At 55.4% G+C, this 20,970-nt stretch overlaps 1 protein-coding gene across 1 annotated transcript in view; it reads right to left on the bottom strand.

Moving 5' to 3' along the window:
- The window catches only part of SPI1 (Spi-1 proto-oncogene), a 29,261-nt gene extending 11,089 nt beyond the window's left edge, over nucleotides 1-18,172 (bottom strand). The window contains 3 exon segments of the mRNA XM_086677528.1: nucleotides 1,197-1,296; nucleotides 18,024-18,049; nucleotides 18,052-18,172. Coding sequence (XP_086533654.1) covers nucleotides 1,197-1,296; nucleotides 18,024-18,049; nucleotides 18,052-18,157 — 232 coding nt within the window. The 5' untranslated portion in view covers nucleotides 18,158-18,172.
- Between the last annotated feature and the right edge of the window lie 2,798 nt (nucleotides 18,173-20,970).

Raw genomic sequence — 20,970 nt, 5'->3', positions numbered from 1 at the left:
TTTGCTTGCAGAATCATAAATGAGCTTTAAAGGATGACAAAAAAGGATGCTTTACAACCTTCCTAGCCCTGGGATTCTGAAAGAAGTCTGTGTGTTCCCCCATGAGGGCTGGAGGCATATCTACCACCTACTTCCAGGACATGGCCCCCAGGTGTGGCCTGGCAGTGTGAAACCTTCCTCTGTGCTGTGGCACCCGACCTGCCTCTCCCTCTGGGGCTGCGGACACCCCAGTGCCTGGCCTGCCCCGGTTTCAGAATCCTAGAGAATCCCCCAATGAAGACCTGCTAACTAGGCCTTCTCACTTGGGCTCAGGGGTCCCATAGAGACACCGAGATCCCCTTTGGGTGTCCTCTCACAGTGCCCTGTCCAGGTGCCAGCCACCTAATGCCTGTCCCCATCTACCCTGAATTTGCTCCAGGGTCGAGGCTGGGCTGGGGGATGGGCAGCGAGACTGGGACAAAAGGACCCTTGGCCCACACTCTGTCGTCACTCCCACCCCAGCAAACTGGGGCTCCAGCCCCTGCTGAATGAGGGGGACCTCAGAGCCTTTCCCTTAGTGAGCAGTTCTCAAACAGGGGTGATTCTGCCCCCCAGGGGACATTTGGCAACGTGTGGAGACATTTTTGGTTGTCGTGACTGGTGGTGCTTCTGGCATCTAGTGGGTAGAAGCCAGGGATGCTGCTAGACAGCCTACAACGTACAGGGCAGGCTCCCGCAACAAAGACATTCTCCAGCCCCGAATGTCAATGGAAGTTAAGGACACAGAAGGGAGCAGAGCCGCCCCACGTGGAGTTCAGAGCAAGGGGGTGAGGACAACAGAGAGGATGAAGGGGCCTGGGGGGAGGGGGAGAGGAGAAAGCCCTGGACCTGGAGCAGACAGACTGGGTTCCACCCACCGGCTGCGTGACCCTGTACAGGTCACTTAGCTCCCCGAGCCTCCGTTTCCTCATTTGTGAAAGGCCACAAGGACTGGACCAGACGATAAACGTGGATGAAGCTACCCTCGCGCCCTGGCACACCAAAGATGCTCAATAAATGCAGGCTGGGGTGTGGGGTGTGGGGGTTTAGAGTAGGAAGCTCACGTCCTTTGAAAGCTAGTTTAATCCAATTCTCAGGATCCCAAAGAAGCCTTCCCTTCTCCCTCAGGGCCCAGGCCCGGCTGGGGACGCGGGGGCGGGGGAGGGCCCTGTACTCACCGCTGTGGCTTTCTCCATCACTGCTGAGATAGGGGTAGTATTCGTGCGTCTGGCGTTGGTACAGGTCCGTGTCATAGGGAACCAGGTCTTCCGATGGCTGCTGAGAGAAGAGGCAGTCAGGACTCGGATGTTGGCGAGAAAACCGCAGTCAGGTTGGCAGCCCCCGGTATGTTGGGGCCACACCACCCTCTCACACTGAAGGGACCGCATCAGGCCTACAGCCCTCTCTCTGCCTGACCTGGGAGAGGCCGCAGTGGGGACAGGAGAGTAAGACCCTCGGCTCCTGCAGAAAGGGGCTGACAGGGACCCCCCAAGGTCAGAGGTCAAAGGAGGACCAAGGCTGAGAGGAGAGCATGGCCTCCCCGCACCCCCTCGCCTGCACAGCCACACTCCACACGGACATCTGCACCCCAGGTCCCCATCTCACACAGGGACTCTCACATCCACACCTCCAAATGTACAGACGCTCCCGTGACACGCACACTCCCAAGTGTGAACTCACACCCACAGTCTACCCACGCTCACCCTTGCCCTAATTCTACAGGTCACTCACATTCACACACACTTGTGGTCACACTCACACGCACTGTTGTGCACTCACCCTGTAGGCACACGCGGTCACTTGAATTACCGCACGTATCCTCACACTTGCCTTCAAGGACCTTAAACACAGGCTCATACCCACACCATCATGGCCGCGCACGCTCCACTTACACACCCACCCCCATAGCACACATGCTTGTCTTCCGGCCAGTCTCCACAGCCCACGCCCGGGCCCAGGCACCCTCATGATGACCAGTGGCCGTTCACACTCATGGATTGTGTAGTGCTCTCCAGGCAGGCTCGGGGGCCATGGGCCAGCTAGAGCCTTGGTCCTCTCCCTCTCCCTCCTCCGTCCTCCTTCTGACACACCCACTGGGATATTCCCTTCCTCCCCTCCCCTCCCTCCCCTCACCCCTCATTGCTCCCCCCACCCCTCCCTGTCCTCCTCTCCCCTTCCTCCCGCTCTAGCCCCTCACTCCTCCCTGTCCTCTCTCTACTCCTCCCCCTCCTCCCCCTCCACCCTCACTCCTCCCTTTCCCTCTCTCTACCCCTCCCCCTCTTCCTCCTCCCCCTCCACTCCCCACTCCTCCCTCTCCCCCCTCCCCCTCCTCCACTCCACTCTTTCCTCTCCCCCTCCTCCCCCTATACCCCTCACTCCCAGCTGTCCTCCTCTCTACCCCTATCCGTCCTCGGCCTCCCCCTCCCACGCCTCCCTGGCCTCCTCCCCCTCCTGCCCCTCCAGCCCTCACTCCTCTGCATCCTGGTGCAACACAGGGACACGCACACACGCAGAGTCTTTACAACTGTCCTCAGGCCTCTCCCCACCCCCGCAGTGTGCGCGCAGGGATTGCACAACGGTTACTCAGGCCCTCAGAGCTTGGGTTGGGGGCCAGGGCTGCCTTGGGAGCCCACCCTCCCAGGAGTGCTCCCTTCTCTGAGGGGTCTGGCATAGCAAACCAAGAAGCTGTGCCTCCCGCCTAGCTGTGTCTGGAGTTCAGGGATTGAGAGGTCAAGGGTCAGAGACGCTGTGGTCCAGCTCCTGGGCCTGTGGCTTTCTTGAGGCGGCCTTGGCTCTTCCTGGGACCACCTCCGTCACCCCCTGCCTGCCCCCTCCTCTCCTTCTTGGTGATGGGCGGGGGAGGGTGGGATGGGCCCAGCTCCAGGGCCGGCTGGCTGGGGTGGTCTGTGTCAGGCCAGGAGCCCAGCGCTGGGTTTCCAGGCAGCCCAGCCCAACAGCAGGATGTCAGGCCCGGGGTGCCTCCCTGGGCCCTGAGGCCTGACTGGGGTGGGGTGGGGGGAGGGAGCAGCCTCCAAGCCGGGAAAGCTGAGTCAGGTGGGCAGGCCCTGCCAAGCCCTTCCCGGCTCTCCCAGGGCTCCCCACCCTCGCTGAGTGGGGATGGGGCGTGAGAGAGAGAGGGGTCTTCTCTGAGGGGCCCAGGTCTGCATCTGCCTGAGGCTTTAACTGTCACAGAGAGCAAGAGTGGTGGGGACCTGCCCTTCCCCTCCAGGGGTCCCTTGGGACTCCTGCTGCTTCACCTCTAGTCTCTGCCCCAGCCTCAGCCCCCGCCCGAAACTCCGGTATCCACTGACCAGGTCCTGTCCCGGCACCCTTGCGCTCAGCCCCAGGATCGGCCCAGCTCCAGCGCCTGCCCTCCTCTCCCCTGCCCTGGCCAAGGCCCCAACCAAACTGCCGTCCTAGTCTCTGCTCTACTCATTCTGCCGCCCAGCCCCTGCCCCTGCCCCTGCCCCTGCCCCAGCCCCCGGGGAGAGCTGGTCCAAGGCCCAGATCTTTGGGTCAACAACCATGTCCCCTGTGCCAGGCTCCAGACTGGGCACCGGGAACCCAGACATAAGGCGGCCTTAGTCTCCAAGAGCACCTGGGGCCATGGACTGAGACATCTGGCCTGTTGCCTCCTGTCCTTTAAGCCTTTACTGTCCTGGGGACTGGCTTCCCCCCACACCAGTCTCCCCATCTCCTCCTCCGCCACCTCTCTGCCACTGCCCTCACCATCCCCACCCCGACACCCTGCCCAGGAGCTACGGCCTGCCACCCAAGCCCCTAAAGCACCCAAGTCTATAAATAACCGTTCAGGCCCCACCGATCACAGCCCCACCATGAGCCCAGCCCTCAGCCCGCCAGGGCATGCTCTGAAGAAACCAATGGCCCCCTCGCTGGATCTCAGACCAGGAGCTCCAGGGAGGAAACACCAATTTCCCACTGATAGCTAACCGGGAGGGCAGCTGGCTGGTGGGTTGGAGGGCAGGCGGACTGGCGTCTGAGGGCCGAGGGTCGAGCCAGTAGAGGAGTCCCAGTACTCACAGGGGGGACGAGGGGAAACCCTTCCATTTTGCACGCCTGTAACATCCAGCCGATCTCCTAGCCGGTCAGGTCCCCTGCTTCGGTGGGGGCCAGTGCGGAGCCCCTCAGGATGGGGCGCCCCGTCAGGGGCTGGGACGAACTCAGGGCGGGCGCAGGGCTCAGGCCTGCCCCATGAGCTACAGGAGCCCTGGGTGAGCCCCCTCCCTTGACATTGCAGGGCCAGCGCAAGTTCCTGATTTTATCGAAGGGCCTGCCACTGGGAGATAGTCCCCTTGGGGTGACATCACCGCCCCAGCCCGTTTGCATAAATCTCTTGCGCGACAGGAAGTCTCTGGCCGGCTGGGGCAGGTGGTGCTCCAGGGGCTGGCCTGGGAGGCTATGGGGGCCAGGCCCCCTGCCCAGAGGAAGCTGGAACTGTGAGGGGCGGTCTTGGAGGCTGGGGTGGGGAGAAAGAGTGGGAGGGAGGAAGGCCAGCTCTACCACAGGGAGGCCATTGCTGCCCCCACGCCCTGCTGACGCCCCCTAACCCCTAACCCTACAAATGCCCAGTGCTCTTGAGACCCCCATGTGGCCATCAGTCACTTGCTTGGGGTCAGAGCTGGTGGTGGTGGCTACTAGGGGCCTTCACTTTCTGGGGTCAGCCTGGCTGGCTGAGAGCTCTGATCTAGCAGAGTGCCAGGCCTGGCTCTTCTGGGCCCAGGGTCCCCAACACTTATGTTCTATCCAGCCTGGGACTGGGCTCTAGGGCAAGGTCCTCAGCATAGTGCTATTTGTCCCTTCCCTCTGAGTTCCTTCACACCAGCTTCCCTTCCATCAGAGGATGGTCCTGGGTCCTTACGCCTTCCCCTCCCAGTTTCCTGAGTACCACTGCTTCTTCCAAATCCCTAGGGGCTCTATTCTCAGCCCAGATTTCTCAGTTTCCCCACTCCTTGCCAATGCCTGAATGTCAATCTAGTCTTCCCAGTTTACAAACCTTTCTTGTTTGTCCATCATTCATTTTCCTACCGTTCTATTTTTTGTCTATATGTCCATCCATCTATCTCCCCATCAAGCCAACCATATGTTTATTTATTTATCAGTTTATGTAGCCGTTCATTTATTCTTCCATTTACTTGTTAGTCTATTCATCCATCCACTCATCTGTTTATCTATTTGTCCATCTCGCCATCTATATGCTCCTCTACTAGCCCATCCATCTGTGATTGACCCATCACTTTATATTTTCATCTTTAAAAAAATTTTTTAATATTCATTTATTTTTGAGGGGGGGGGGCAGCGAGAGAGGGAGACACAGAATCCAAAGCAGGCTCCAGGCTCCAAGCTGTCACCACAGAGCCCGAGGTAGGGCTCAAACTCACAAACCACAAGATCATGACCTGAACCGAAGCCTCCTAGGCACCCCTATATTTTCATCTGTTTATCCACTGTATATCCAGCTCTCAATCTGTTCATCCACCAGTCCATGCATCCACCCATCCACCCATCTACCCATCTACCCATCCATCCACCGATCTACCCATCCATCCATCTATGCATCCTGCCAGTATTAACTAAGCCCCAGGCTCTATGCTGAGTTATGGGAAAGTAGGTAAGTACTGGACAAGATCCCTGTCTTCAGAGAGCTCCTGATCTAGTCTGGAAGCCAGGGATGAATAGAGACATTTTTTGATCCATTGGCCTCTGGTGAGTCCACTTCGCTGCAGAAGAACTTCTTGAGCATTCTATTTCCTCCCACGTGTAGTCTTACCCTCCGCTCTATATCCTCTTCCCACTAAGACTAGCCTGCCTCTTCCCATCAGTGGAATCCCAAGCCCCCAAGTGTTTCTTCACTGGCAGCAAAGACCAGGGAGTCACAAGGTCTAGGTTCACCATTAAATCTATTTCACTTCCATCTTCACTGATTTTTTTTGCATCTGTACTTGGGACTCTCCAAGAGGTCCAGGTCACAAGTCCTTAGGACTCCCTAGGAACATGACCGAGGCCCCTCCCCAAGAGTAGGAGACAGGCGGCTGACTTGACAGGAGTTCCATTCCTACTCTCCATTTCCCCATCAAGTAGGCCACGTCCCAGCTGACTGCATGTGTGTGGGGTGGGTCTACCTCATGAGAACCAGGTCCTGCTTGACGTGTTCATTCTTCATTCATTCAGTCATGTCTTGGTTTGTTTTGTTTATATGTTTATTTGTCTACTAATTCTTTCATTTCATCACTAACCTTATCGAAGGCTTTCTATGTGCTGGGCCTGGTAAGGGGGCACAAATATGAAGAGAGCACGTCCTGGGCCCCCAGGAGTTCACAGGCTTGCAAAGAGAACACACAGAGAACACACATGTTAAACAGATAGTATGGTTCTTTCAGGGGGTGGGGGAACAAGAGAGAGGTGCTATGTGCATCGGGGAGCGATTATTTTGGTCTAGACGATAGGTAGGGAAGCATGCAAGGGAAAAGGAGTGTCTAGCTGAGGAACCAGCCTGGGCAAAGGTAAGAAGGTGGAAAAGAACAAAGGGACAGTGAGCCTTCACCCTGTGACTAGAAACAAGACAAGAAAGCAAAGAGCCTTGAGTGTCAGGCCAAGGAGACTGGGTTGCATCCAGGGATAGATGTGGAGCCTTTGCTGTTTGTAAAGCAAGGAGTGTGCTGCTCATTTCCATCGGTGCAGGCAACATGCTGTGTCAGCTATGTGTTCCTGAGGCCTGAGTCTTGAGGGGCTCCAGGAGAGGAAAGAGATTCCATTAGCCCAAGTCTGGCCAAGCCCAAGGGGCCTGGATACAGAAGCCCCAAAAAGAGCCAGGGCCCAAATCTCTAAAAATGGGCAAAAGGACTCTCACTCTCTGTGCAGTAAGTCACAATATCTGTGTCCATTTGAATACCAGCAAGCCCTCTTTACCCTTCCTCCCACTTCCCCTCCTCCCAAAATGTACCAGAGGCCTCCTCCCTAGACCTTATACCCCCAGGGATCCGCTGTTATTCAAGGCCCTCGGAATAGTAGCACCCAGATTCTAAGCAATTCGGACCCAGAAGGGTCTGATAATCAACCACCTAGGATCTCGTAAAAGGGTGGGGAGGACAACACTTTTCTGAGTGCCCAGCACTGTGCTGGGTCTTCCACCCTTGTGATCTCACGTAACCAAGACAACGATCTGTTAAACTGAGGCCCAAGAGGTCAGTGACTTGCCCAGGGTCAAGTGTGTGAGTGGAGAGCTGGGGCATCAGATCTGCCTCTTGGGTCCCCGTGGGGAAGGAAGGAGCAGAAGGAAGAAGGGGAAAAGGCTGAGAAGCCAAGCACGGAGGGGGCAAGAGGGCAGAGAGGGGGGAAAGGGAGGATTGAAAAGGAAGAGGAAAAAAAAGGGGAGAAAGAGTAAAAGAAGGAAGCAGAGAGAGGTGAGATAAGAAAGAGAATAGGCAAGGGGGTGGAAGAGGAGGGCAGAGGGGAGAGGGAGAGGACAGGGGACAGCCTCCTCCTCCTGCAGGGGAGCAATGGGCCCAGAGAGGGTCCCCGACTTGCTGGAGGTCCACAGGATGCATCGTACCTGGGCTGTGGCTCTCATTCTCATCAGTAAGGAATGGATCTGAAACCGAAAATCTTGGAGGCTCCAGGGAATGAGAGGGAAAAAAACCACATTTTAAAAATTATTTTATTTTTTAAATAGGTAACATATGCACATGGTACAAAACTCAAAGGCACAAAAAAGGGACACAGCTGCCCAGTTCTCCTTCCAGAGGCAACCCTTCCCGTTACCTGATTCTTGTGAATTTTTCTAGAGATAGTCCGAGTAGACACAAAAAGGCACGTATACTATTTTGAAAACTTCACACAAAAGGTAGCACACTAAACACATTGTACTTACCTCTGGTTCTATTTTTCCCCTAAATCCATTCCACGCCCAGACATAGCTGTCTTATTCTTTTTAATGACTATAGTATTTCACTGTTTGAATGGACTCTAATTTTTTTTTTAATTAAGCTCTATACCTGACATGGGGCTTGAACTCATGATCTCGAGGTCAAGAGTCATGTTCTACCAACTGAGCCAGCCACGCGCCCCTGGACTGTGATTTTTTTAATGTTTATTTATTTTGAGACATAAAGAGAGAGAGAGAGAGAGAGAATGCTAGCGAGGGAAGGGAAGCGAGAGGGAGAGAGAGAATCCTAAGCAGGCTCCACACTGTCAGTGCAGAACATGATATGGGGCTAGAACACACGGACCACGACGATCATGACCTGAGCCGAAATCAAGAGCCAGACACTTAACCAACTGAGCCAACCAGGTGCCCCTGGACTGTGATATTTTTTAATCACGAGAGATCTCATTCATATAAAAGAGTACACAAAACATTTCTGTACAGTTTAAGGAGCAAAAATAAAACTAACACTATGTAGCCTCCATCCAAGTCAAGAAATAAAACCTATCCAGCACTCTAGAAGCATCCTCCAAAGGTCCCCTTACAGATCTCTCCCTGTGTCTAGAAATAACACTATTCTAACTTTTTTAGTAATTATTTCCTCACTTTTCCTTATAGTTTTGCCACTTGCCTAAACATCTCCACAGTTTAGCTGTTATCTTAGCAGACTTTAACCTCATATAAAAAGAATAATGGTATAAATATTCTTTCGGGTCCTGCTTCTCTTTCCTACCTTCAGGTTGCATGTAGCCTTGGTCTGTTTTAATTGCAGTATAATATTCCATGGTCAAAAATCTTATTTAAACAGTCTTTCATTGATGTGGACATTTGGGTTGTTTCCAGTCTTCTGCTATTACAAATCATAATACAATCTATAAAATTTTCTAGTTTGCACATATCCTAGTGTGTGTCTTTGGTTTTTTTTAGGGAAGCTAGAGGGAATATAGGGAAGATCTGAGTTACACGTTTCCTGGGCTGGATGGACTGGTAACACTGACTCAGGATGTCTGCTCTTATGCTTTTTGCTTGTCTCTAAAAAGGCACCGTTCAACACAAATAACAGAACGTCACTTTCTGCCTTCGATGAAAACAATGTAGGAGAAAGGCCCACTACTGTGGAAGTAAATGTCTGAAGGGAAGTTAAATGCTATAAATTCTCCTTTTTCTATATTTAAGTTTTCAAGGTTAATCTTGATGGTTAAGAGATTGGTACTAGAAAGAAAATCACTACAACCGGGACGCCGGGGTGGCTCAGTCGGTTGAGTATCCGGGTCATGATTTCGGCTCAGGTCATGATCCCAGGGTCTAGGGATCGAGCCCTGCATCAGGCTCCATCCTGAGTATGGAGTCTGCTTAAGATTCTCTCTCTCTCTCTCTCTCTCTCTCTCTCTCTCTCTCTCCTCTGCCCCTCCCCCCACTTGTGCACTCTCTCCCTGTCTCTTTTTTTTTTTTTTAATTTTTTTTTTCAAACGTTTATTTATTTTTGGGACAGAGAGAGACAGAGCATGAACGGGTGAGGGGCAGAGAGAGAGGGAGACACAGAATCGGAAACAGGCTCCAGGCTCTGAGCCATCAGCCCAGAGCCCGACGCGGGGCTCGAACTCACGGACCGCGAGATCGTGACCTGGCTGAAGTCGGACGCTTAACCGACTGCGCCACCCAGGCGCCCCTCCCTGTCTCTCTTTAAAATAGAAAAAGAAAAAGAAAATCACCACAACTAAATGGAAGCTGAATGACCTCCTTATAGACACTAATAAATAGTATCAGAAAATCTAAAATAGAAATTAAAAGCCCTTCAATTATAAGTAATATTGAAAATGACATATCTGTCATATCCTAACTCACTGTAAAAAAAAAAAAACCAGATAATTTAGATTCTATAACATAGGTGCACAGGAATTTTTGACTCCCTTCTTTTGACGTCAAAGGAGATGTGTTGTGTTGTTTTTTTTTAATAGAGTCCTAATTGATGCATAATACTTTATTAGTTTTAGTTGTATTGCATTTAAACAAAATTTTTTTACGGGCACCTGGGTGGCTCAGTTGGTTGGGCAACCAACTTTGGCACAGGTCATGATCTCACAGTTTGTGAGCTCGAGCCTTGTGTCAGGTTCTGGGCTGACAGCTCAGAGCCTGGAGCCTGCTTCCCATTCTATGTCTCCCCCTCTCTCTACCCCTTCCCTGCTCACGCTCTGTGTCTCTCTGTCTCTCAGTAATAAATAAACGTTTAAAAAAAATTTTTTAATGTTTATTTTTGAGAGACAGAGACAACATGAGCGGGGGGGGGGGGGGCAGAGAGAGAGGGAGGCACAGAATCGGAAGCAGGCTCCAGGCTCTGAGCTGTCAGCACGGAGTCCAATGCGGGTTTCGAACCCGTGAACAGTGAGATCATGACCTGAGCCGGTTGGACGCTTAACCAACTGAGCCACCCAGGTGCCCCTAGTCGTACCGCACTTTAAATTTTGAGATAGAGATACTGTCATATTGCCCTCGATGAAAGTTGTAACAACTTTCCCTCCTACCAGCAGCATATGACAGTTCTATTTACCCACTCCATAGGACAAGTGGGCAGCCCTGTGGAGTGCCAGGGAGGCCAGGCGGGCCTGGGTGGTGGAGGGCCAGGCGGCCCTTTGCCCTCATTGGACTGGGCTGCTGAGGGGGTAGACTGGGGACTATTGCAATCTCAGGGTGAGCAGGCAACAGGAAACGTGGGTGCTGCGTCCTCGAAGCTGACAAGACCTTGAACTTGCAGATCCCTTAACCTCATCCCAAAAGAGCTCTAAAATAAGGGAATGGCGCCCCATCCCCACAGTCCCAGCAACTGGTCTCTATGGGGACTGAGTATAGGGGAACACTGAGTCCTCAGACCAAGCACTGGGAAAGTTGACCAAAAAAAGCTGAGCCCGTGTACAGAAATGGCCGTCTTGCAACTTCCTCTCATGGTTGAGACACTGGGGGAGGCTCCTCGGGCCCCAGTCTGTGTCGCCTGGGCCCCTCAGAGCTCCCCAGCACTGGGCTGGCTCTTTAGGGCCTGAGAACGTCCTACAAATATTTACTCAGGGCCTGTGGGCCAGGAGACCCAAAGAGGCAAAGACTCCTGCCCTTGTGGGGTTTGTTCTGGAGCAAGAAAGACAGGGCTGAGCACGTCTTTGAGGGCATCTCACTGCAGGTTAGCAGGTAACAGCACTATAGGAAAAGAGCGGCCAGCTGGCTAAGGCAGGGCAGGCCATGCTCACCAAGAAGGAGAGATCTGAACAAACTCTGGGAGCCAGTGAGGGAGTGAGCTGAGCAGACCTCTGGGAGAAGAGCCCTGGGCAGGGACCCCAGCCCTGCAAAGTATGAGCCAGGACCAGCAGGGGGCTGGTGTGCGGGAGGGGAGAGTGTGAGGGGCTGGGGCAGGTAGGGCTTAGTGGCAGACCTTGTGTGAAATTTCACTGTGACTGAGTGAAAAGGAGGTGCCCACGAAGGGTGCCTTCTCTCAGGCGCTCAGAAAGTACTTGTGAGGGACGCCTGGGTAGCTCAGTGGGTTAAGCATCCGACTTCAGCTCAGGTCGTGATCTCGCAGTTTGTGAGTTCGAGGCCCACATGCAGCTCTGTGCTGACAGCTTAGAGCCTGGAGCCTGTTTCAGATTCTGCGTCTGCCTCTCTCCGCCCCTCCCCTGATTGCGCGCTCTCTCCCTCTCAAAAATAAACATTAAAAAATTTTTTTTAATTTTTTTTTTGGGCCAAGACAAAGGCAAGGGGAAAGAGCAGGCATTAACTGGTTCCACCCTCACATAATCCTATGAGGCAGGCATGAGAAATGAGGCTCGAGGCTCTGGGGGGGGGGGGGGGGGGGGGTGGCGCGTACCCAAGGACACACAGCTGGTGAGTGGGTGGGAGGTGACTGCAGTGGTCCTGGGGCTGCTGTCCCTTCCTCAAGTCTCTCCCACGGATATTTCTCTGCCTAAAAATCCTCCTTGGTTCTTGCTTGTCCACAGGGTGCAGTCCAGCTCTGTCGCCTATGCTGGAGCCCCCAACACCCAGGGTCCAGCCCACCTTTGCACCCTCTCCCATCCATGTGGACCAGCCCCACCCCCACCTCCAACCAGAAGACACTACTCAACATTCCCAGAACCTCTTTCTCAATCTCCCAGGCCTTGCTCACAGGCCCACCCCTTCCACACCCTAAGGCCTCTGTCTTTTGTGGGCTCTCCTCCTCTAGGCTGCCCTCCAGACACATCCTTCCCCCCTTACCTCCATCTCTCCCCAGCCCCCCTGAATCTCTCCTCTTGCTCTGCACCAACCCCTGCCTCCAGCTCCCCAGCCCCAGCAACCAAGAAGCACCGAGTAGCCCAACCTCCTCTAAGGCCCAAATCTCGGCCATCCCTCCTCACCCCTGACTCTTGCTGACCAGGCCTGCAGCCTGGGAGCTCACCTCCCGGCCACATCACTCAGCCTCCGGCACCTCAAACCCACCGCCACCCACAGTGACTTCCTTCTGCTCACCACGGGAGCACCTCCCAGCACCACCCCCCCCAACCCCGTTTGCTCTCTGAAGATAGGATGGCTTCTCCTCCAGGTGTAGGCCCCTTCTCCATGCAGCCCCTCCACCATCCTTCTCTCCCTAGGTACCCCTGGATCCTTCCCCACGATTGGCCGTGTGGCCTCTGGGCAAGTTCCTTCCCCTTAGGGAAGCTCAGACAACTCGATCCCACAGAGGGGTCAGCGAGACTCGCCTCCCAGAATCGTTCAAAGGACTGTAAAGGACAATTTGTCGGTCTTTACCTAATATACAGGAGGGGGTCATTTAGTGCCCGTTTCCCTCACTGGCCTCCACACACGCTAACTGGGACCTGTGAAGGTTTAGGAGTGTGGCTCTGGAGACCTTGATTTGAATCCTGTCCCTGCCCTTTAGTCGCTGTGTAGCTGAGGGCAAGTCCCTTCTTAGGGCCTACGTGTCCCCACCTTTAAAATGGGGGCATGGGGCGCCTGGGTGGCGCAGTCGGTTAAGCGTCCGACTTCAGCCAGGTCACGATCTCGCAGTCCGTGAGTTCGAGCCCCGCGTCGGGCTCTGGGCTGATGGCTCAGAGCCTGGAGCCTGTTTCCGATTCTGTGTCTCCCTCTCTCTCTGCCCCTCCCCCGTTCATGCTCTGTCTCTCTCTGTCCCAAAAATAAATAAAAAACGTTGAAAAAAAAAATTTTTTTTTTAAATAAAAAAAAATAAAATAAAATAAAATGGGGGCAATAACAGGCTGCACCTCACGAGGTTGTGAGAATTCCACAAGACAGCATGTATGATGTTCGTGTGCGGGTGGGGGGGGGTGCACACCCGGCGTTCTTCCAGAGGGAGGAAGGCTCACCCTGTCCCTGCGGGCTCAAGATCCCAGCAGAGGTCCTCTTCACAGCTTCCTTGGGAAAAGAGAAATGCGGGGAGCCAGGAAGCTGCTGGAGGAGAGCCCCATGACAATAGCACCCCTCCCTCCTCTGCCCCTCTGGCACTTCTCTCTCACCCTCCCTGTGTGAGCAGTCAGCTCTCAGGAGGGGAAAGCCAGACAGAAAAGGGGCCCAGGACTGGAGCAGGGACCCTGAGATTGGATGAGAGGGGCCCTTTGAAAAGAAAAAGGAAAGGTAATAATTATACAACCGTCCTCACGGGCCCAGCACATTGGATCCTTACAGCGACGCTATGGGACAGGGATGATCTCCATTTCACAGATGAGAAATGGGGCTAAGAGCGGACACTTTTCCAGGTCACAGGACTGAAAGAGCCAGACTCAGCACTGGACCCAGGCTTGTTTTACCCCAAAGCCTGTGCTCTGGGCCCAAGGCTGCCCAGTGTGTATGCCGTGAGTCCTTGGGAAGAGGTCTCTGTGCATATGACGGGAGGATCCTGAGGCGTAGGGCTAGGGAGAAACTTCGACTTCCGAGCTGTGGCCCAAGGCCAGTTTGAGGCCACCCAGGGGCCCTGGGTGGGGGTGGGGTACCACCCAGCGTGCGGAGCTAAAGGCGCGGGGCCTGGAAGGAGTTAACTGCATGAGGGGCCTGAGTGAATCAGAGGCTCCGCAGGCTGCGATGGAAATTCCCTGTGCATGGCGTGTGGTCACCCAGAAAAGGGAAATGGTGCTTTTCGGAGCAGGGGATGGCGGGGGCTGGAACCCGGGAGCAGACGCCTGCCTGGGTGGGGCTGGTGAGGGTGTTGTGACCAAAGACTCCTGGCCTCAGGCTCTGCTTAGGCTCTGGGTGGGAGAAAGGAGGTAAGGAGCCACCAGGCCAGGCCAGGCCTGGTCATTCTCCAGTGTGCCCATGGGCCCTGACGGATGGGTAGGAGTTCACCAGGCCCAGAGGAAGGAAGGGCACTCAGGCCGTGGGAACTACAAAGCACAGGAGTGTGACTCAGCATGAGAGTCTGTCCCCCATGCTTTTTCTGGAGAACTCTTTCCTGTCCTTTGGGCCCTTCCCAAGTGATACCCCTCCGCACCCTGGGAGCACCATCACTCCCTTTCTGTGTCCCAAGGCCTCAATTTCCATCTGGGAGCTCTCAGAATTTTGTAACTCATCTGCCTTCTACCCAGGACTGTGGCCAGGGGTCATGTTGTAGCTTCAGAGGCAGCTTGCACCCAGCATAGAGCTGGCACCAAGTAGGTGCTTGGTGTTCGTGAAATGCCAATTTCACAGGAGGGGGCTCTGAGGCTCAGAGAGGTTAGGAGAAACTCAACCAGCCAGCTGGCTATGGCGGAGCGGGACTCAGGCCAGGGCTTCTGCTCAGCTGGGACTTGGCGGGAGGCGGGGGCACTGGGCACTGACACCTGGCCAGGGGTGGCCATCTGACAACTATGCCGTCCAAAGCCTGCTTCTCTCTCAAGCATCAGACCAGCCCTGCTTTCGCTCTTGTCACAGTGTTAGGAGACTTTGGTCCTGCCAGTAGGGAGACTGGGGTACAAGATGGAACCAAAGGCAGTCAGGGAGAAGAGGGAATAGGGTGTTAAGAAATTTTGAATCCCATCCAGACGCTCTCTAGCTATGGGGCCTCGTACACGTGGTTTCCCCTCTGAGCCTCGGTTTCCACTTTATGATGGTGGTCATGGGATAGGCTCGTTCTGGGGATGGAAAGATCTGACTGATGTCAACTGGAAACCTCTGCACCAATGTGAGGGAGTTGGTCTGTTATTAGTAATGAGTGTCACTTATGTGGCCTGTTGTCTCTCCTCGGAGCGGTCTCCTGCTGCAAGGCCATCCAGCCTGCCACTTCCTAAGCCGGGTGTGCCACGGCCTCAGGCCCAGTGTCCCTCTGCACCGCACGAGGGCCTGTCCCCCACACCAACCCAAGGAGAGCGGTGGCTGGGTCCTCCTGTCCAGAAACATGCCCTCCAAAGTCCCCGGGTGCCCCAAGTTCCACCGTAGCACCCCAGATTCCTTGGCTCCTGTGAAGATGCAGGACGCCCAGAGAAACCACCCTCAGGAGGGATGGGCAGCATGGTGGCAGCCATTGGCGTTGGAGCTTTTCCAAGCACGAAGGGGAACTGAGAAGTGTGGGAATGTGCCTTGGGCCTGCCCAGGGTGGGCGGCCGGGCCCGGGTGGGAGGGGCTGTTCCAAGGAGTCCAGACTGATGGGGTCCTGGGGGTGCAGAGGAGAAGGGACCCGTCGGCCTGTGACAGTGGGGTTGGGCGTCACCGTGAGGTGCCTGCAGGTTGTCCAGACAGAGCTGGCCGGGCAGCGGGAGGCTGGGGAGCTGTGTGGAGAAGGAAAGAGGAAGCCATGGGGAGAGGGGGATGGGCTGCTGGGGATGGAGTGGGAGTGGGGGCTGGGGGGCCTGGAGCCACTTGGCCGCAGCCACTTCACTTCTCCCGGTTTCGGTTTGTAAATAGCTGCCGGCTCCGTGCAGGCGGGATGGGCCCTGCCCCTTCTGTGGCCTGTGTCCAGGGAGGCCCGGGCCTGAGTAGCTGCAGCTATTCAAAGCCTGCATTTGAGGACCCCAGGAGGCATGGAAGCTGGCCCGGCCTTTCTCTGGGTGGGCAGGTTTCGGTGGGCCCAGCACTGGGCAGCCCCAACCTGTGGTCACTGAGGTAATGCAGCTGGGGCAGAACTTGATGACTTGGCCACACTGAGCTTATTTATAACTGGGCCTCCGTGGGCAGAGGCAGCTGCTGAACCGCCAACTCAGCACTTGGTGCCGGGACAGGATAGTGGGGGCCAGGCCAGCCCGATGGTCCCTCAGTCTGGGCCTCGGGGTCTTGGGATCCCCAAGGCCTCTTTGGCTGGAACCAGTGCTTGTGCTGTCTGTGTTGCACAGGTCTTGAGATTTAGGGCTTGTACTTGTGAGGTGGGCACCTCAGAACCTCCTAGACCAAGAAGGTGTCTGAACTCAGTGGACTGGTCGGTTCCCAGGGGGCTCATGCCTTGGCCTTCCTGGAAACTCTTCCTGCAGAGGTCAGGCACTGTCAGCAAAGTCAACAAGAAGCAAAGTCATCTCCCCTCCCATTCTTGCAATAGCAGTGCTTAAAAACAAAACAAGATGCGTTCGGGAAGAGGGCAATGCCAACTCCTGAGGCCTGGCCCTGATGGTGGCCCTCCAGGCACCTGACAGAGGGGGAAAGATGTGGCTCCCTCCTGAGGCTCCCGTGTCCCACCACACGGGTACCCATCTCCTTCTTAGACAGGAAGCACTGGCCCTGCCCCCACCCTCCAAAAGACCACTTCTGGAGAGGTGTCAGACCCCTTCCTCAGGTCTGCGGGAATAAAGCGGCTCCTAAAATCTTTCTCCCACTTTCGAATCCTTCTGGATCAATCTTGTCACCTACGACCCTCTGTCCCATCAACACCTCGTCTCCCAGACTTGGTCCTGGCCTTCCCACCTCCAAGCCTTGTTCCAGTCTGGCCCCCGGCGGCCTGGCATGCCCTTTCCTTCCCCCTAGTCTCTCCAAGGCCTATGCCAAGCCCTGCTCTGAGGGTCCCAGCCTCCGTGCCTACCTGTCCCCAAAGCAGAGGCTCTTGAAATATGAAATTCAAGGGGGATGTCAGAATTGGAGCAGAAACGGGCGAGAGATTTTAGATCATGGGGGCCACAATCACTACACAAAAGAGGAAGCCGACGCCTGCAGAGGGTCAGGGATGGCCAAAGGCACTCAGTGAGCAAAGAACAGAGCTGAGACCAAAACTACACGCCCTGACTCCTGGACTGGAGCTCCCATCCCTGGACCTCTGACCTCCTGGGCCCCAGCTTGGCCTTGAGCGATGGCCCCACCTGGCCCCTCACACTTGGCAAAAGCTGTTGGGTATGGGAAGGACGGGTTGCTGGTGTGGGGGTACCTCAGGCCATCCACTGCCCAGGTGTGAGGCCTGGCCTGGCAGGCCTACTCAGGCCCCTCTGGGCAGGGTCGGGGTGCCCAGCCCCGAGCCGCCCGGGCTGCAGCTGCCCCTGTTTCCACATCGGCAGTAGCAAGTCCGGGCCTGAGAAAACAGGAAGCGCCCAGTCACCACAGGAAGCATGTGTGCGCAGCCTCCCCACCCCCGGCCCATTGCAAAACGCCAACAGCCCCATTACCACAGGCACCACACAGTGGCGGGCAGAAACGCTCCGGCCGCCAGGACTGCTCAAGAACCGGACAGACAGACTCCAGCCCTGACTTGCCTGGGCCAGGCCACGGGGTGAATGTCCAGCCGTGGCCTTGAGGAGCCCAGGGTCCCCTAGGGTTCAGGCCTCATGCCTGACTCTGGATTCTAGAGCCTAATCCCAGACTGGCCTAGGCTAGGCCTGCTTTGGCCATCATTAAATCAGAATATGGGGTCAGGGGTCACAGGGAAGCCATTTCTCTGACTCGGTGGGTGGCACTGGAGGACTCTGTGCCTGTCCCTCAGACCCTGACAGGGCCTGATGCCCAAGCCTCGCTGACCCAGTTGGCCTAGATCCCACCGCCCCCACGACCCCAGGGAGCCATCTGTTGTCCAGTCCACGCCTGCCACGCCCTCTGCCCAGCCCCAGCCCTTCCCAACCGAGACTTTGCTGGCCCCTGGGGTCCTGCCCAGGCTAGCCCTCAGGAGACTAGCGCCCCTCCTCATCCCGCCCTGCCTGCCCCGACTCACCTCCCATTTCTGGCCACCCGGCCTCAACCCTTGGAAGGAGATGGGAGTGCAGCAAAGCTGAGGCCCGGTGCCTGGGGAGGCCTGTGCTCCTCCAGCCCCGGGGACGGCAAGGAAAAGAGAAGAGAGCAGAGCATTTCATGGCTATAATAAATCAAAGGGGGAAGTCAGAGCAGGAGAAATAAGAAACTTCCCTACCCTGGGCACAGGGACCTGCCAGGCAGCAGCCCCCGGCACCCCCACGGTCTTCCCTCCTCCCTTCTGCCTCCCTGGCCAGGACCCAGATCTGGTGCTTGCTCTCAGGCCTCGGGGCCCCACCTGCCCAGAGATCTTCTGGGCGCCCAACAACCTTTCTTGCTGTGCACCCTGGATCCAGGCACCTCTAGGTGGGGCTTCAGTTTCCTCCTCATGGACTCAGAACTCCATGGGGCGGGGGGGAGGTGGGGGGGTGCTGGCTTGGAGAGTGTATGGTCAGGCTGCCCAGCAGAGAGGGCTGAAGATGGGTAGTGCCCCTCTGGACAGGATGAAGAAATGAAAGAGGTGAAGGGAGGGAGGGGAGGCATTCTGGGAATTCCTGGTGGACAGTCGGGCTCCGCAGGACAAATGTCTGTGAGAGGGGACTGGAGGGCCAAGGCAAGAGGCAGGAGTAGGGAACAGAGGTGGGGAGAGCCCTGTGTTGTGAGAGCAGGCAGGGCCTTGACTTCAACTCAACTCCTGCACTCTCTCAAACCAGACCAAGGGGCCCGGGGGCCTGGGGGCCACTGTTTGTCCCCTCCCCCCATCATGTCTTCCTGAAGTGTCCACTCAACAGAGATACTGGGAGGGGAAACACTTTTTTCAGGCAGGGGGAAAGCTCACGTATTAAAAAAGGAGAATGAGGGGCGCCTGGGTGGCCAAGTCAGTTAAGCATCTGCCTCTTGATTTGGGCTCAGGTCCTGATCTCGTGGTTTGTGACATTGAGTCCCGCTTGGGGCTTTGGGCTGACTGTGCAGAGCCTGCTTCGGATTCTCTCTCTTTCTCTCTCTCTCTCTCTCTCTGCACCCCTCCTCTGCTTGCCCTCTCTCTCTCTCTCTCTCAAAATAAATAAACAAATTTTTAAAAAAAGGAAGATGCAAATCTGTATGAATTTTTAAGATAAAATAAGGAATTTCAGAAACATTTTGCTAGTTTTGGGGCCTCTATGAGCCATGCACCCAGATACCAAGCAGACCCTCCTCCAGTGCCATTGGGGTGCATTGTGGAGACTCAGGCTGCCTCCACTTGAAGCCCTCCTGAGACAGTGTGCTCACTCCCTGACTCCAGGGGTCTCTCTCTCTCACTGCGAGCAAGTTCTCCTCAGCCCCAGCCCTGAGTCTGCGCACGATGTCTCCTGGACAGCTACCAGCCTGGAGCTCAAGGCTAACAGAAGAGCCTGGCAGGGCCCAGGATCCTTCTGAGCCTCTAAGATCACGCTGCTTCATTCACGACCTCGTCAGGCAGATAAGATAAGAAATTGGCAGTGACTGTTGGGAGTCCAGGCTGCCGAGCCAGACAGATCCAAGAGCATGCAGGGTGTGACCGTAACTCCCACCCTCAGTTTCTCCACTTGGAAAATGCCTACCTAGAAAATTTGCAAAGAAAGACAAAGGAGATCACAGGGTGATCGTGGGGCCTGCATCACACAGTGGCCTCTGACACTCTCATCTCCTCCCAGAAGCACCTATTTCCTCCCTCCTTTCCCTTTCACCTGCCTGAGGTGGGGTGAGAACTTCTATTCCCTGCTCTTCTCTGCACCCCCACCCCCCAGGGCCCTTGGCCTCGCTCTGACCTGTCCTGATCTGGGAGAGTGTTAGCGCTGAGGTTCCCAGCCCTACCCCAAGGGGCTCCCTCTGTGAGATGAGACTTTGAAGGCCCAAACTCCTGCTCTGACAGGACTCCCCATTTCTGTTCACACCTCCTGCCCTCGCACGACACCTCGCTTTCATCCTCAGACAGCCACAACTGTTTTTTGTTTTTTAGATTTAGTTATTTATTTTGAGAGAAAGAGAAAGTACGAGCAGGGGAGGGGTAGCGAACGTGAGAATCCTGAGCAGGCCCTGCACTGCCAGTGGGGAGCCCGTTGCGGGGCTCGAACTCACGAACTGTGAGATCATGACCGGAGCCAAAGTCCGTTGCTGAACCCACTGAGCCACCCAGGTGCCCCATCCACTTTTGTAACAACTGGTGGCATTCACTAGGCGCTTTACATACATAACAGGTCAGAATCCTCACAGGTATTCTTATCCCCGTTTCAAATATGAGGCAACTGAGGCTCAGAGGGGAGGAAGGTCAGCTGGCCAAAAAGCAACAGCTCTGAGGTGAGAACTTGGTTCTGTCCTCCAGCCCAGTGGAAATCCTATGCAAACCATGAGGCAAAGCAGCAGGTCTTTTGGGGTGTCACCGCTGCCCAGGCCCATGGTCCTGGCCCATTCCCGGCTCCCCTGCCCTGTCCCCATCACCACAGTCTCTTGCTTCTCCTGGTCCAGGTTGTAAGATGTCAGAGTTGGACACATTCCGGCCTCAAGTGCCCACGAGAGCAAAGAGGTTATAAAAACAGAAAGGTGAGCAGTCTGCTGAATCAAGGGCTCTCCTTGGCTCCCTGCCCTGGGAATTCACACCCAGCAGTGGCACTTAACTCCCTAGGGAGAAAGCCTCAAGGGAGCTGTGTTCCCTGCTAGTTAGAACCAAGACATTGGTGCCAGACCTTGTTGTAGAGCAACAGAGACCGTCCCCTGGCTAAGTGACTTAACCCTAAAATGGAGAGAAAAATGCCTCTCCTGGCCTGTAGAGTTCACAGAAGGGAAGTTTCTTTCTAAAAGCCAAGAGCTCAGCCCCTCTTCATGCATGGTCTCATTTAAGCCCCATAACAGTTCTGACAGGTCGGTACTATTATTACTCCCATTTTACAGATGAGAAATCTGAGGCGGAGGAG

This window comes from Puma concolor, chromosome D1 (assembly GCF_028749965.1).
Source record: "Puma concolor isolate L17-30 chromosome D1, mPumCon1.1.hap2, whole genome shotgun sequence".
NCBI classification, from domain to species: domain Eukaryota; kingdom Metazoa; phylum Chordata; class Mammalia; order Carnivora; family Felidae; genus Puma; species Puma concolor.
This window is presented reverse-complemented; position numbering and strand designations above follow the sequence as displayed.